This window comes from Schistocerca gregaria, chromosome 3 (assembly GCF_023897955.1).
Source record: "Schistocerca gregaria isolate iqSchGreg1 chromosome 3, iqSchGreg1.2, whole genome shotgun sequence".
Taxonomy (NCBI): domain Eukaryota; kingdom Metazoa; phylum Arthropoda; class Insecta; order Orthoptera; family Acrididae; genus Schistocerca; species Schistocerca gregaria.
Window position 1 is genome coordinate 588,552,582 of NC_064922.1, and position 16,698 is coordinate 588,569,279.

General features: G+C 41.0%; 1 protein-coding gene across 1 annotated transcript in view; it reads right to left on the reverse strand.

Moving 5' to 3' along the window:
• Positions 1-16,698, reverse strand: part of LOC126355991 (UDP-glucosyltransferase 2-like) — a 120,024-nt gene that overhangs the window by 66,424 nt on the left and 36,902 nt on the right. The window contains exon 2 of the mRNA XM_050006611.1: positions 9,514-9,709. Coding sequence (XP_049862568.1) covers positions 9,514-9,690 — 177 coding nt within the window. The 5' untranslated portion in view covers positions 9,691-9,709. The remainder of the gene's footprint in view (positions 1-9,513; positions 9,710-16,698) is intronic.

Here is a 16,698-nt window from a genome sequence, read left to right on the forward strand (position 1 = left end):
AAAGGGGGAATGGCACCAGGTGTTTCAAGGAGTTTTGCGAAACAGTGACTGCACCTGTGATGCAGGCAATGTGAAATGAGAGGAAGAAACCAGAAGATTGGAAGAAGGCAGTAATTGCCCCTATTTTCAAGAAAGGAAGTAGGAAAGATTGTAGAAAATATAGGGCAGTCACACTGACACCAAACTGTGCCACGTTATATAAAAATATCCTGGAGAGCATAACCCGAACGAGGGTCGAGAACAGGTTGAGGGACGAACAGCATGGTATTAGACCTGTAAGGTCAACTTTGATCTCATATTTGCAGTGAGGCAAATCCAGGAACGCCACTACAAATTCGGAGAGGACCTGGTGATGGCCTCTCTCGATGTACAAAAGGCATTTGATAGCGTCTGTAGAAGAAAGATCTGAGAAGCACTAAATAAGAAGGGAATGAAACACACAATAAGCAGAAAGGAGACGTACTGTGGAAGTCTAGGTTGTGTGAAAGTGGGAAATGAAAGGGCGGATTGGTTTCAGCAGACACGTACATTGTCAGTTCTCCTGTTCATTGTGGTCGTGGATCAGATAATAGCTAAAGTGGCAGAAAAAAACTGGAAAAGATAGGATAAAAGGAATGGTGTTCGCAGATGACTTGATGATCTGGAGAACAGGGAGGAAGAGATTCAGCAACAGCTGGATGCTCGGGAAGAAATTATGAGACAGTGTAGAGTGAAAATTTAGGCAAAGAAATGTGAGACTCTTATCGCAACTAGAAAGAAAAATAGAACTAGCGGAGTAAGTACTGGAGTTGAACAATTGAAGAAGGTGGAAAGTGCCAAGTACCTAGGAAGTGTGACAGAGGAAAATGGAAGAAATGAGGATGATATTAGGGCAAGTGGCACATAGACATAAATACTCCTGTGAATTAGTAGGAGCCTGGTTTGGAGCAAAGGTGTCCCACGAAAACACATAGAAGTAATATATTGAAGTTACTACATCCCAATACTGACCTATTCAACTTAAACATGGCTAATGAAGAAAAGAGATGTAACCAGACTACGGGCAAGTGAAATGCAATTCCTCAGAAGTAGGATAGGAGCAACAAAGGGAGATGAGGAATGGGAGGGTAAGGTAAATAGTCAAAGAAAGAAACTACGAAGAGGAAAACCAATGTACAGATGGGTCAAAGGTGTGGAAAAGTGTGCTGACAAAAGAGGCGATGACTGGACCAGAGTGACCACAGAAAGATGGTGGGAAAACAGGTCTAGAAGGCGAGACCCAACGTGAAAGCCATATTGATTGATTTACAGTGTACCATTTTACAGAAGGTAGCTTGTTATTACTCTGTTGTTAGCGTGACTGATTTCTCTTTTGTGAAGAAGTAAACCTAATGTCTGATAAATCCAAAACCTACGCTAAAACAATATCAAACTCAAATTCTTTCTTTTAGCACAGTTTAAGAATATATACTTAACAGTAATTGTACCTTATAACAATTTCAAACGATGTAAACGAAGTATTAACGTGAAAATTTTCGACATTAGTAGCTAAAACATGTCCAGTTTAATCATTGTATGTATCTCGTAACGATGTAAACAAATTATTAAACTGGACATGTTTTAGCTACTTATGTCGAAAATTTTCACTTTAATACTTCGTTTGAAATCATTATGAGGTACAATTACTGTTAAGTAGACAGTTTCTGAGATCATGTTTTGAGTGTTGGACACCATCACCTCAAGGGATTTTCAGCGTATGGGTGAGTAAAAAGTGAAAAGTAATTTAATCTACAACAAAAGTATATCTTAACGCGAAGAAGCCTCTGACGTTGCTAGTTATGTGATAAATAGAGTTATAAAAAGTATCTGGTTGCTGTAACGTTCTCTGCAACAACCAGTCTTTATTTTGTACACAGCCACGGGCTCAAAATGTCAGTTTTCCGCAAAATAGCATACGCTAGTTTTTTCTTTGGGTAGTAGTTAGTTGATTCGTTGAATTTCAGTTGTTATATGCTTTTTCTGGAAGTAGTTGTGTAATGCTTAGTTTTTATTAGGGAGTGGAGCTATGTTTTTGATCCATCGTGAAGGACTGATAGTGGGGCATTTTTGTTAACAGGTTAAATTTGCTTATTTGGCAAATAAATATGCAAATTCATTATATAATACAACATGTTTCACACGATGTTTCTCGTCAGTTTCTCCCAGCGTATATTACGAGAGTTAATTTACTAGCTGTCCAGATAGAGCATGGTGTCGTAAGGGCATAATATTCCACCGAATAACCATGTTGCCATTATCAAGTGCTATGCTTAACAGGCTATTCATAAGCTTACTTGTTGATGACAACGTGGTCTTTTAACGATTTATTGTATTCGTTTGACATCAAGATAAGTTTCTTCACTCGTGATTAATTTCTTACTTTATACGATTTACTCGGAAAATTATAGTGAAAGTTATTAAATTTGATATATTCTTTATTACAATTTATTCATTTGTTTATTCGTGTGGTTCACGGCTTGTATTACCTTTTAATTGATGCTATATCGGTGGCTGCTTTGGGTAAGTGATTATAATGAGTGCATGTGAAGTGGGGTGTCGTCCTCGTATTGTTGATACCGGTGACGGAGGGGGATTGTTGAGTTACTGAAGCGACTGTCTGGCATTATGAGAAAGTAGCCCGTGCGGGAAATTATGAAGACATTGATGGACAAAAAAGGGTTAGCAGCAACTAAATTCCAGGAGCAGGTAGAATATTTTGATATCATTAGTCCCTTGTTTCACTAACTGTGTGTTACTTTCCTGCCAGATTTCCCCTGAATTTGCAGTTTGACCATGTATAACTGAAACATAATTGACTTAAAAGAATTACGGCAGTTTCCTGTCGAGAGAGTACTCTGAAAGTTGACATTTAATGTTACACGTGGCTGGAACTTGCCGTCAGTAAAGGTCACGGCAGTGTTTGTCACTGATTCAAATAAGTCTTAGTCGTTTAACCTTGCGATTACTCATCAATTAACAATGAAAATGCTGTAAGGCTGAAAACGAAAATACATTAAACAAAACGACATATACAAGGTCATTCATTTATTCTACAAACTATCATGAATATCTGTCAGTAATATCTGAGTTGGAGTATGTAATTAATCTAAAATGTCTGAGTATGACAGTACTGAGAAAATAAGTGGCTATCAGAACGAAACGGTTCATGTATAAGAATCTGTTTTTTGTCTTATCAGCTCCCTCTAGTACCGTGGAAATCATTCCCTGGTGTCTTAACGAATGTCCTACCTTACTGTCCTTTCTTCTTATCAATGTTTTCCATATTATCCTTTCCTCGCCGATTCTGGCGAGATCCTCTCATTACGTACCTAATCAGTCCACCTAATTTTCAGCATTCTTCTGTGACACCACAATTCAAATCCTTCGATTCTCTTCTTTTTCGGTTTTCTCACAGTCCATGTTTCACTACTATAGAAAGCTGTACTCCAAACGTCCATTTTCAGAAATTGAGCCCTATGTTTGAAACTGGTAAATTTCTCTTGTCCAGAACTCCCTTTTTCCTAGTGATATCCTGCTTTTTATGTCCTCCTTGCTCCATCTGTGATGGGTTATCTTGCTGGCTGCATGGCAAAATTCCTTAACTTCATTTACTTTGTTACCACCAATCCTGACGTTAAGTTTCTCGCTGTTCCCGTTTCTGATACTTCCCTTTACTTTCATCTTTCTTCCATTTACTCTCAATCCATATTTTGTACTCATTAGACTATTTATTCTCTTCAGCAGATCCCGTAATTCTTCTTTACTTTCACTGAGAATAGCAATGCCATCAGCGAAATCTTATCATCGATATCCTTTCATCTTGAATTTTAATTCCACTCTTGAACCTTTCTTTTATTTCCATAACTATTTCTCCGTTGTGTAGATTGAACAGTAGGGGTGAAAGACTATATCACTGCCTTACATCCTTTTTACCCGAGCACTTCGTTCTTCGTGGGCAAGCGGTTAAAGGCGCTACAGTCTGGAACCGCGCGCCCACTACGGTCGCAGGTTCGAATCCTGCCTCGGGCATGGCTGTGTAATGATGCCTTTAGGTTAGTTAGGTTTAAGTAGTTCTAAGTTCTAGGGGACTGATGACCTTAGAAGTTAAGTCCCATAGTACTCAGAGCCATTTGAACCTTTTTTTTTTTTTTTTGTTCCTTCTTGGTTCTTGTATATGTTGTATATTAACTGAGCAACCCGGCGTTGCACGGATAATTATTTCTTCTGACCTTCTATTAGTCCACTCCCTCCTCCTTCCTCTCTCTGTCCGTCTCTTCGTTCGCCCTCTCTTTGTCCATATCCTTTGCCCTCTCTCTGTCCATGTCCCTTTGCTTCGTCTTTCTGCCCATCTCCTCCTCCCCTGCCTCTCTCCATCCACGTCCTCCTCCCACCTCTCTCTACTCATCCCATCTCCCTGTATCCACTTCTCCTCCTCCCTCTCTCTATTCATATCCCTATTCCTCTCCAGTACATCCACCCCCACCTCTCTCTGTCCATATCCATCACTCCCTTTCTGTGCTAACTTCCTCCACGCCCCCACTCTCTGTCCATCTCCTTCTCCCCTCTTTAATTCCATCTCCCTTCTTCCTTGCTATCTGCCCATCCCCTCGTCCTCCATTCTCTCTCCACGTCGTCTCAGTCACCACAATAAGAGGCAGGCGATTCTTACCCTGTTGTAGATTTTAAGTGATATACCAGAAAGGCTTCGAATTGTCCACAATGTTACAGAACATTCTACAACATTCGACAGTGTTGTGGAATGTTCCACAACAACCTGCGATCTTCCCGAACATTCCAGAAAATCCCAGATAATTGTGGAACATTCCTGGTCTGTAACGTTGTGTAATGGTCTAAAATACTCTCAAATGTTCTGGAATGTGTTTCAATATTCTCGAATGTTCCAGAAATTTCTAGAGGGCGGAACTTCCCAGTCCTCATATCTTCAAAAGCACACCGTACAGGAAAAACGGGAGCCTTCTTCATGAATTGGGGATAGCAGGCTATCACATAATATAACTCCCTTAATTGTACCGGGACTCGTTTCTCAGTTTTAGCGGCACGCACACTGTACGCTTACTTTTATAATATAAATATTGAATAACCGTCTTGCCCTAAAGCTTACCCCTATTTTCCCCAGAGTTACGAACATCTTGCACCATTTTACATCGGCGAAAGCTTTTTCAAAGTCGACAAACCCTATGAAGCATTTCGATTTTTCTTTAACCTTCCTTCCATTATCAACCGCAACGTAGAACTTCCCCTCTGGTGCTTTTACGTTTCCTAAAGCCTAACTGATCGTCATCTAACACATCAATTTTCTTTTCTATTCTATTGTACATTATTCTTGCAGCTGTTACGCCGATTGTGTGATAATTTTCGCACTTATCAGCTCTTGTAACCCTCAGAATTGTACGGATGACATTTTTGGAAACTCAGATGGTGTATCACCAAACATTCTGCAGACCAAGGTGAATAATCGTTTTGTTGCTACTTCCCCCAAAGATATCAAAAATTCTCATGGAATGTTATACAGGATGAAGAAAAATTCGCGCACTCGGACTTAGCAGCGCGATACCTCGCATAGTGGCAGTATAAAAATGTCTGTCACAAAATTTCGTCCTGCGGATATTTCAGGTAGTAAATGGGACTTAAAGATTGGCAACCCGGAATCACGTGTACGCGAAGTATCTTTGTCAGGAGACGATATAACCGCAGATGATACCGTTTTGGGTTAGCATGCAGGAGGTATAGGGTTCGATTCCAGGTCGAGGTTTTTTTTTTTTCTTTTGCTGAAAGTAGCCCGCGTGGTGCGACATCTGGTGTCTTAAGAGTCATACAGCGATTACAGTGGGTCTTCTGCAAAACATTTGCAGTTACGTTCTATGAACAACTGTTTTCATTGGTCAGCTTTTAAAGAATCCTTTTGCACGTCGTGCTCCCATCGAAATCATTTGCAAAGCACGTTACTAGTCCTACTGGTGACGTAAGATCCTAATGAAATGTAATGGACCAGAACGGATCAATAATATCAATTATTTCTCCGATGTATAGATTGAACAGTAGGGATGAAAGACTATATCACTGCCTTACATCCTTTTTACCCGAGCACTTCGTTCTTATTGTTCCTTCTTGGCCTGACGGGGTGGACAAGCGGTTACAGAAACAAGTTTGGAATCTTGTATATGCTGTGGTGAGGAGCGATGCGCGTCCACAACTGGTTTCTTTAAAGGCTGACCAATGAAAACGATTATTCTTCCGGTTCGGGTGTTCCTAGAACATACCTGCAAATGTTTTATAGAAGACTCTCTGCAATCGCTGTATAACGATGAAGACGCCAGATACCACACACTCAGACTACTTGTAGCAAATAAAATCAAATACGCCTCGGCACAAAATCGAACCCTCGTTCTCCTGCACGGTAACCATAGTATTATCCATTGCACCAACTGCACAGAACATAGGTTATAACCTAACAGAGATAGTTGACGTACACGTGATTACAGTGTTGCCATATTGCCAGTGTTTAACGTCCATTTACTGCCCGAAATATGCGCAGGACGAAATTTTATTCGTTCTGCGAGGAAGGAAAAAGTATGTGACAAATAGTCGTTCCACCAAGGCAATAGCGTCATACTTATAGAAAAAACGGTCGTTTGTTATTGTACATGCAGAACAAGTGGATTTGAGCGACTCAGTTACAGATGTTGGCTGCTCATATTTTGGCTATTTTCAGGAGAGATATAGCATGAACGTCTCTGTCATGCATCCGCTAAGCTGACATTTTTCCGAAAGATATTTAGCAACATTGGACTAATATTTATGTAGGAATTGTTACATTATTTTTCATTTTTTGACAAGGAACTGTGATTTCAATACGAAGTTGATATAGTTTGTAAGTATAATACATCCTTTTTAGTATTGTGTGCAGTATAAATGCTCTGTATCCGTTGGCGCATCGCAAAGCTGCCTTAGATCTAGTGTATACGTGACTAAAGCTGCACTCGACCACGAAAACTGGTTTGGATAGTACAGTTCTTTACTCAAGGTGGTTCTGCTGATGGTGGTTCGTCGTTGCCCTTGTCTGACTTTTGAATCAAGTTAACTAGTCGCAGGAGGATCTACAGTTCAACATGGACCTTAATCATGATACAGCTTTCTATTATTCTATTAGCCAAATCGTTGTTGGATGTCAAGAAAGATATGAGAAAAAATACTTACTTTGAATTTAGCCCTAAAACATTTTGTTTCTTGTCTGATAGTTACCACTTAGACACAGAGTCATGACCATATATAGGACAAGTAATAGCTTAAGGGAAACAATGGTAATTACCTCGAATCTGGCACAACAGTTGATGTTACTACACAAAGATAATAAAAGTTTTCACTGTCGGCTTCAATTTGCTTTTAGGCTGATTTAGAAATGACGATGTCTGTTACCGATCACTTTCGCTGCTAGAAGTTCTTGTTCTTGAGTACAATATATATACTCAATATTTCGACTGACAGACTCACCATAGCACAGACCAAACCGCCAGGGGTATAAACTTCAAATTTGGAGAGAGTATTCATCTTATACTGTTGTCGTGTTTAAGAAGGGACTTCTTGAAATTCCATCCCGCATGGAGAGAAATAGAGGATGAAAGGTTTTGTGGTAGTTTTTGATTAAAACAATTTTGGAGCAAGGCCTACGAATATTGGTATTTGGTTTCTCGATTAGAAATAAAGAGGTCCATGCTTCAGCAGTTTCAGAAACTTAACCGCAATTAGGGTGACATGGTGTGTGAAAGTTCTCTCTTAAAATAAATCGTTAAAAAGAAATACTAAAACAGTTTTGAAGCTTCGCCTATGAAAAATGGTATTTGACTTCTCGGTCACAAATGATACCATACGTGTTTCAGTGTTTTTGGAAATTCAACCCCTAAGCGGATGAAGTCGGGAATGAAATTTTTACAAAATATTTCATTATGAAAGCATTTAAAAGCTAAATCTACGGAAGTTTGAATTTGTTTTCTTGGTTGGAAATAAAAAGAACGTATTTCACTGTTCTTCAACCTCAACCCGTCAGGGGGTGAAATAGAACCACACTGATTCCCTAACACATCATCGTTCCTCCCAAACCGCTAACAGATACCTGCAATTTGGAGAGGGTGTAGATCGTATGCTGTAGGCATCGTTTAAGAAGGGATTGTTCGAAATTATCCTGCTAAGGGGGATCAAATGTGGCATGAAAAGCTTTTCGAAAATATGTCGCTATTAAGGCAATTTTGAAGCTCGAACTACGAAAACTAGTATTTGGTTTCTTACTTTCCAAATAAAAAATAACTATTCACGCAGTTTTGAAAATTCAACTACTAAGGAGATAAAATAGTAGGTGAAAGTCTACCTTTCTCTCTCTCACTTTCTTTTCTTAATGAATCATTATTTAAAAAACTACCAAAGCTGTCTTAAAGGTATATCTATGAAAACTGGTATTTGACCTCTCCGTTATGAATTAAAAAAATACATGTTTCATTGTTTTGAAAATTTAAACCCTTACTGCATTGAAATAGGGGATGTAAGAATTTTTGACTATTTCGTTATGGAAGCATTTTTCAAGTTAATCTATTAAAAATTTATCTTCGGTTCCTCTGCAAGAAATAAAATAAATTAAGTGTTTTACTGTTTTTGGAAATTCAACCCCTAAGGGTATGAAACAGGGGATAAAAATCTTTAAGAAACCATTTCGTTGCCTTACAAAAAATGTAAAGTTAAATATATGGTAATTCGTATTTCACTTTTCAATTAGATATAAAGCAATATGTGTTAGGGGATGAAAGCTTCTGTGGAAATACCACCACAGGAACTCAAAAGACCTTATTAACAAAAACCTTGGACTTCAGCTATCAGACTCGCTTTTTGGTCAGAAATACATTATGAAAAGACCATATTTCCAAAGCCTTAATAATGTGTGAAAAGTTTAGAAGGCGTTGCAGTTTGTGAACAACGTGAACATTCGATTTCAGAAAAACAAAAAAATCTGTGCAGACCATATAGTCTGCGAGGGCGAAGCTGCAGGCGCTAAGCTAGTTAAAACTATTATAACCTTTTCCGCCCCAGACTAACACGGGATTTACTTTCCCATAGCCTCTACCGTGACAATCTACCTCAGCTCAGAGCTCTGTGGAAGTGGTCATGTTCGTAATGAGCTTGTGAGTTTGGTGATTCCTAGAGAACCGAGCGAGAGGGCCCAGTGGTTGGCGTGCCGAAGTCTCATTTGGTTAGCTCGCTGGAATCGCATTCGAGAGGGCTATGTTTCAGACCCCCATCCGGTCATCCAGATTTAAATTTCCGTGATTTCTGTAAATCGGTTGAAAAGGATATGGCCGATTCCCATCACCATCCTTCCGTAGTCCGAGCTTGTGCTCCAGTGACCTCTATATCCATGAGACTTAAAATCTAATCTTCCTTCCTTCATTCCTTAATACCAAGAAATAAATGTGCTTGAAGTTCACGCACCTTCAACGGATGTGTTGTTACCACAGTAACTTGGTGACCCTTTTCAGCAAGTGCTGCCATAATAGCTAAGAACGGCGTTTGGTGACTAATGGACCTCGTTGGATTGATTCCAAGAATTCGTGCGCACTGCGAGACTCCAGCAAACAGCAGCAGCACCCACAGCACCGACGTCCTCATGTTGGTTCACAGGTTTCTCCTGAAGTCAACGAAATACATCAATTTCACACCCATTGGTCAGGAGCTGTTTCATATCAAAGCACTCCTGTAACAGCAGTAATAACGGAAAGTACTAATATTAATGACAACTGCAACACCGTGTGACTAAAAGGAACTTATTTTATCAGACATAAGGGAACATGGCAATATATCAACAGTTAAGATGCCTTAAATGTAAATAATCGCTAAAAGTAGAGAAGGTAACTCCATGACTAGGTCCAAAAGGCGCCACTATTCCGTTTTGCCTTATCACAAACAGCTTCGTTCAGATATGGTGTGGAGCGGTGTGCTTCAGCTTAAAACTGTCTCACCAATAACAGCGGCGGCGCGTCGTGGAATGGGAACACTAATGCCTTAGTAACTCACTGGAGAGATTTGGCACCACATCTGGTAATACAAGTCACCTAACACCCGTAAGTTCTGAAGAGGGAGCAGATAGCTCTGACACGTTTCAATCACATCCTAGAAGTGTTCGATCGGATTCAGGGCTGGCGAGTCGGGGCCAGCACATGCATTGGAACTCGCCACTGTGTTCCTCGAACCGCTCAATCAGACTCTGGGCCTTGTGACATGGCGCGTTATCTTGTTGAGAATTGCTACTACCGTCGGAAGGCGTGATCGTCATTAAAGGATGTATATGGTCTGCACCCAGTGCGATATTCAATCTGGCCGTCATGGTGCCTTGCACGAACTCCACTGGACACATGGAAGCCCACGTCAATGTTTTTCAAGGCATAATGGAGCCATGGCTAGCTTGTGTCCGTCCCACAACACAGATGTCAAGGGGCTGTTCCCTGGAAGACGATCGATGGATTCACGCCCTCCCATAGACATGATGATGAAGGAATCGGGATTCATCAGACCTGCAACTCTGCGCCACTGCGCCAATGTCCGGTGCCGATGGTAAAGTGCCCATTTCACCTGTAGTTGTCGATGTTGTGGTGCAAACATTGGCACATGCATGGGTCGTTGGATACGGAGGCCCATCGTTAGGAGTGCTCGGTACACTGTGTGTTCAGACATACTTGTACTCTGCCCAGCATTGAAGTCTGATGTTAGTTCCGCGACAGTTCGCAGCCCGTCGTGTTTTACCAGTCTCCCCAGGCTATAACGTCCGATATCTGTAGTGAGGGGTAGCCTCCCAACCCTACAACGTCTGGACGTGGTTTCACTTTCGTATCGTCACTTGTTCAAGACACTCACCACAGGTCTTCTCGCACTCCACGAGTCGTGTGGTTGCCGAAACGCTCGTGCTGGGCATCTGGGCCATCACCATCTGGCCTCGGTCAAGCTCAGATACGTACATCGCGCGCCTTTCTCATTCTACACAGGGACAGCACGTTCGCTGATATTACATGTACCGTGCCTGTGTCTGACTAGCAGTCATTCCTCGCCAGATAACGCTGTTATCGCCTGGACGAGTTTATGTCAATAATAGGTCTGTGGTCATAATGTTCTGGCTGATTAATGTATATGGCCGCTGACTTTGTGAGTTGCGTATGGAATCTTCAAAAGTCATGACATAAAGTCAATCACATAGCGGACTCTCCAGCCATTTCGTTTCCATACGAGTGAACAATGATTACTGCAAAACACTGACGAGCAAACTGATCAAGAATTACGTTCAAGACCGATGGGCAGCACGTCAGGCGAAGTAGCACATCATGCAAGCTGCAGTACCCATCGTCTCATTGAAAAAGTCTTGTACATTCCACACAACAGCTATCTGAGCATTAATCTATTGAAGTTCGGCAGTGCAAATTCCTGATGAAAGGATACGACATCCAACTCTAAAACTTCCATTATGTAGCGATTTTGTTCGAATTGTCCTCAAAACGTAGAACTAGAGGTCGCATGCTGTACCCAATGACACACCAAACTACCACGCTATTACCTTTGGGTTTTAAAGTCACCACAACCACATCGAGGAACTATGAGGCATGACTGTAGGACAAGTTAAATGTGGACCACATTTTACAATCGAAACTTCCCTGGCAGGCTTCATATCTCTGTTACGTTCTGTGACAACTGTTGTTTCTGGACAATGAAAGCTAAAGTCGACGAAGACAGGTTCACATTTGTTGCGGCGCTTCTGCATCAAGCCAACACTGTGGGCGAAACCGCATGGTCCGTCAAGCCCATTCCGATAACGTAGCGGCAGTTACACGCTGTAATCACACTGCATGGTCCCGTACCCGCGTCCATTAGTGCGATCGTAGAGCCATCATCGGGCCCCATTTATTGCACGTTTTCTTGAAAATTCTTCGCTATCTGAGTTTGGCCTTTCTGATCTGGGCATACAAAATTCGGCACTATGGGCGTGATAAGTACATAATCTTTCTGAAGTCGTAATCACTTTTCATTATTACACTGTTCTTCTCTATTACTAAGAATTTAATCAAGTATAGAGCGCTTAGAACCAAAAATTATGGTACAGCCTTTTTCGTCTTATCGTCCCATAACTTCTTTGTGCGTTGGCTGATGGACCGTGCCCATTTATGACATCACCCTGCTAGGGTGTGGTGTTTGTTGTTGTACAGAAGATTTTGTAGTACTGATCAATGGCCTGAAATTTCCCCTGTTCAGTGTACTGTCTTCTGCCATTGTCTCTTCCGGCTGTACCGTGGTATTTTTTAATTTGGAAACGAAATTGAAAATTATCTTCGCTAGCCCATGTCATTCATTCTGTAAATAAGGCCGTAAAGATTTAATCTCCTCTACCTTATCGTGTCTGTGAACGTTTCTATTTTTCTGTAAAAATCTTCGTTTCGCCTCTACGTTCAGTTCTTATCTTTGTTCTTTCGTGGTCGTCAAACTTTTCTTAACATTTTCCTTTCTTTCTTCTCCAGTTCTTTTTGTTCGCTTCTTTTATTGACTGTTTGGGGGCATTGAGATCCGTGTAGTCACTGTTGCGCGGAGGAACTTCCTGGCAAATTGAAACTGAGTGCCGGACCGAGACTCGAACTCGGAACCTTGCCTTTCGTGGGCAAGTGCTCTACTAAGTGAGCTACCCAATATCATCATGACCCGTCCTCACAGCCTCAATTCCGCCAGTACCTCGTCTCCTACCTTCCAAACTTCACAGAAGCTCTCCTGCATACCTTGCAGAACTAGCACTCCTGGAAGAAAGGATACTGAGGAGACATGGCTTAGCCACAGCCTGGGGGGTGTTTCAACAATGAAATTTTTCAGTCTGCAGCGGAGTGTGCGCTGATATGAAACTTTCTGGCAGATTAAAACTGTGTGCCGGACCAAGACTCGAACTCGGGGTCTTGCCTTTCGCGGGCAAGTGTTCTGCCAAGTGCTCTCTCATACTGTTGTGCAGTGTTTAATTTTTGCTTGGAGCGACACTGGTCTTTTAATACATCGGTTTTGCAGGCTAATTCCATTTTCAAATTGTTCAAATGGCTCTGAGCACTATGGGACTCAACTGCTGTGGCCATCAGTCCCCTAGAACTTAGAACTACTTAAACCTAACTAACCTAAGGACATCACACACACCCATGCCCGAGGCAGGATTCGAACCTGCGACCGTAGCAGCAGCGTGGCTCCGGACTGGAGCGCCTAGAACCGCACGACCACCGCGGCCGGCAATTCCATTTTCTTCTCCCTTTCTTTACTTGTGGTGTTATCTGATCCATATTTGATTGTATCCCTTCTCCAAAATACTTAAACTTATTAAACTTATTAACTTTTCTGATGTTCCCTGTCGTGCTTTTATATATATATATATATATATATATATATATATATATATATATATATATATATATTGCTTTTGTATTTATTTTCAGTGTATTGTGTACTCTCATAAGATGCGGGTAATACGGTTTTAGCTACAGTTTTATGAAGTGTTTCCCCACATTATCTGCGAATCTCTTTCGTACTTAGAATATATTGCAATATCATCAGCTGTTCCATGAGGTCATTCATGTTATTGTTTCTGGGTACTGTAATTTCCACAAACTCTGGTGTATGTTCCACACAGTTCAACTGAAAATGAGTGTCAGTCGCATAAAGCACGTATCACTGTCAATAGCGTAAAAGCATACAGTTGGAAGTACGCGACACTAGAAGCAAAAATGTCTGAGTAAACATAGGTCAGCAAAAGAACCATTTGCGGCTTAGTGGTTACCAGCCACCACTGACTTGTAATCAGCTTCCCATCTACAAAAAGGTAACAATGCTTTACAACATTAAAATAAGTTGTTGGATATACTTTGGCAGAAGTGTAGGTTATCTGAATGAACGCGAACACTATTACATGACTGTACTCCTAGGTAAAGGAGGTGTACAAAGTGTTGTCCTTACACCCCGATGCAGGTCTGTACCCGTCGCTGCGATAAGTTTTGAAATGCGTAGGCTATAGTAGACGACATTCAGAGCCAGTCTGCTAAATCTTTGTACGGAGTTTCTTACTATTGCTTAGTGCACTATGAAAGTGTAGATACCGCAAGCAAGCAGCTTGACGTGATACTCACAACAGCACTGAAGAAAGTGTATGAAATGTAGGTCTATCATGGATTGGATTGGATTTTGTTTCAGCAGATAGAGCACCAATCATGTTGAGAAATAAGTCAGGATTCCTAGTGCAACTAAACGAGTTAATGAAAAAGCTTTCTTTACCCAATAGGTGATGGTCTGCAACTGATAGTAATTGATCTGCAATGCTACAGGAAATATAAAGACATTCTCGACTTCGTCAAGCATTTCCCTTAAGAGCGATTTCCTCGTTTACCCACGTCGCTACACGAATACTCATTCCATTCCCTTTGGCGATGGAGGGGTGCATCATTCGCTGCTCGCAAACCGGTATCAACCGTCTGTTCGTGGAGCACTTTGGCTTTGAAGCCTTGATCTAGGGTGTAGTATTTAGAATCAATTCAGAGATCGTCAGCCTACTCAGTATCACGTTGGGTCACATTCTCCACAAAGAATATGTTTAGAAGCAGGCGAGGAAGAACTTAGCCTTGCGATAATCCAATATGGCTTCTCTCTTTCCTGTATGTTAGTCCTTATTCGTGATGATAAGTCGGTTGTTAAGTAGTAGAGGTTACTTGAAATTGTAGACGGGATACCCATATTTTTGTAGTTTCATATCTATAAGAAGAACCAATACGTTGTCATAGGTATGGACTTGTCCTTGGATACCGCAAGATGCATTTATTGTCGATAAAAGTGAGCTGAATGTTGTGACTAGCTGCACCAAAGTTTAGTTTGTGCCCTGCCGCTTCCTGAAACCCGTTTGAATTTTAGGTATCACGTTCTGACTCACAAGCTTAACTTATTATTCATTAAGCGTTGTAACATCTTACCCACTCAAAATACGAGTCTGACAGGTACGTATCAATGTTTAGTGTCTGTGGGATTCTCTGACTTACTTTGTAGTACAATAGGTTTTAATGGATTGTTTAAAACAAAAAAGAAATAAAAACCTAACGGTTTCTCTTCGTATTTTTCAATAGCCCTTTAATTCTGGCGTGGATATTAAGACTAGAAAAGTCCTCTTTTGTTGATTGTAGCTTATATCTTCTATACGCTTCGTTTTGCTCCTTAACTGCTACCTCACACCAAACAGGCAGAAACGGCTTGTTTTGTGGAACAGTACGTTCTTGTGCTTATACGATACTCTTTCTAAAGTTAGCATACTCCGGCAGCACTTTCCCACTTTCATTATGTTGTTTTAGGCGTTCATTAGCAATTTACTGTACTCAACCCTGTTCCTCGTATGGTAGTTTAGTAACGACATTGGCTTTTGTAGCTTGTTTCGTTGTCATAAAATTTTTAGTATCAGCACTCAGACGATATTTGAAACCAAATAGTGGTGAAATAGGCAGCTGACTGTTAGCGCAGAGTTCAGTATCGCATTATGACTAATGGAGTTTATACATGTAACACATCTGTTGATCCTGTTTTCTACTTAATATCTGACTGACTTTCGGTGCAATGTATCTGTATCTTTGTCTTGGTTTTCGACACAGACACAGTGCGAGTTTCCATTATAAAACTCATACAAGTTCACTGTTCCTTCATCTTGCAGAGGTGCAGCAGTTACAGATATCCCTGATTTCGACGTCGTGGTGTCACTAACGACTGATGTGCAGGCTCCCGAAGTCTTAGGCTGTGCTAGATTTCTGCGATCTGCGTGTTCCTGTTCACTGTCCTGTGTTTTCCCAGTATTCTCGTCTTCCGTGGTCGTAATGGGGTGAGCCGTTTCTGCACGTTTTCTTTCTAAAGCGTCATTTCTTATGCAGATATATTATGCATATTATGCTCTGTGGCTCCAACAACAGTTCATTTGTTAAATTTTCTCGTGGAGTAACACACCGCTGTCGGCATATGACACAACAGCTGCAATACTACGGACTGCTTTCCGGTCGTGCATTTTTTTAGATATCTATTGAAAAGTGGCTACACTGAGTCACAGCGCCAGAGATAGCGCCAAAGAGTATTATTCAGCCGCCTCCACTGGCAGTGCTTGTTCAGAAGTTGCTGTGGGCAGTAGTAGTTCTGAGGTTGCCGTGGGCAGTGCTTGGGGGAGGGTGTCGATAGCAGTACTAGTTGTGAGCATGTCGTGTGCAGTTGATCTGATGGGCTGGACAGCCGATGCTGTTCGATTGGGGATGTTGTAAGGGTCAGAGTGTATATTTCGTCAATATATATGAGGTAATAAAAACATTTTTGTATTTTAAATTTCCCAAATAACAATGCCTCTTGGTCACAGGTTCAGTCAACAAAGCATCTGGCTTGTCTTCATGTATTAGAGTTTCATTCTGATTTCTATGTGCAACCATAGTATTTCTGGTTTTTTTTAATTACTTCATTGTAAATGGCGTTTAAAGCATCTTGTCGTATTGACACACTTCCACACATAGAACAGTTACACTAATGCTTTGTTGTTTCGTAGCTTTTATAGTTGCTGGGGACTTAATTAATTAATCGTGTTAACGGAAATTTCATTTCATTCTT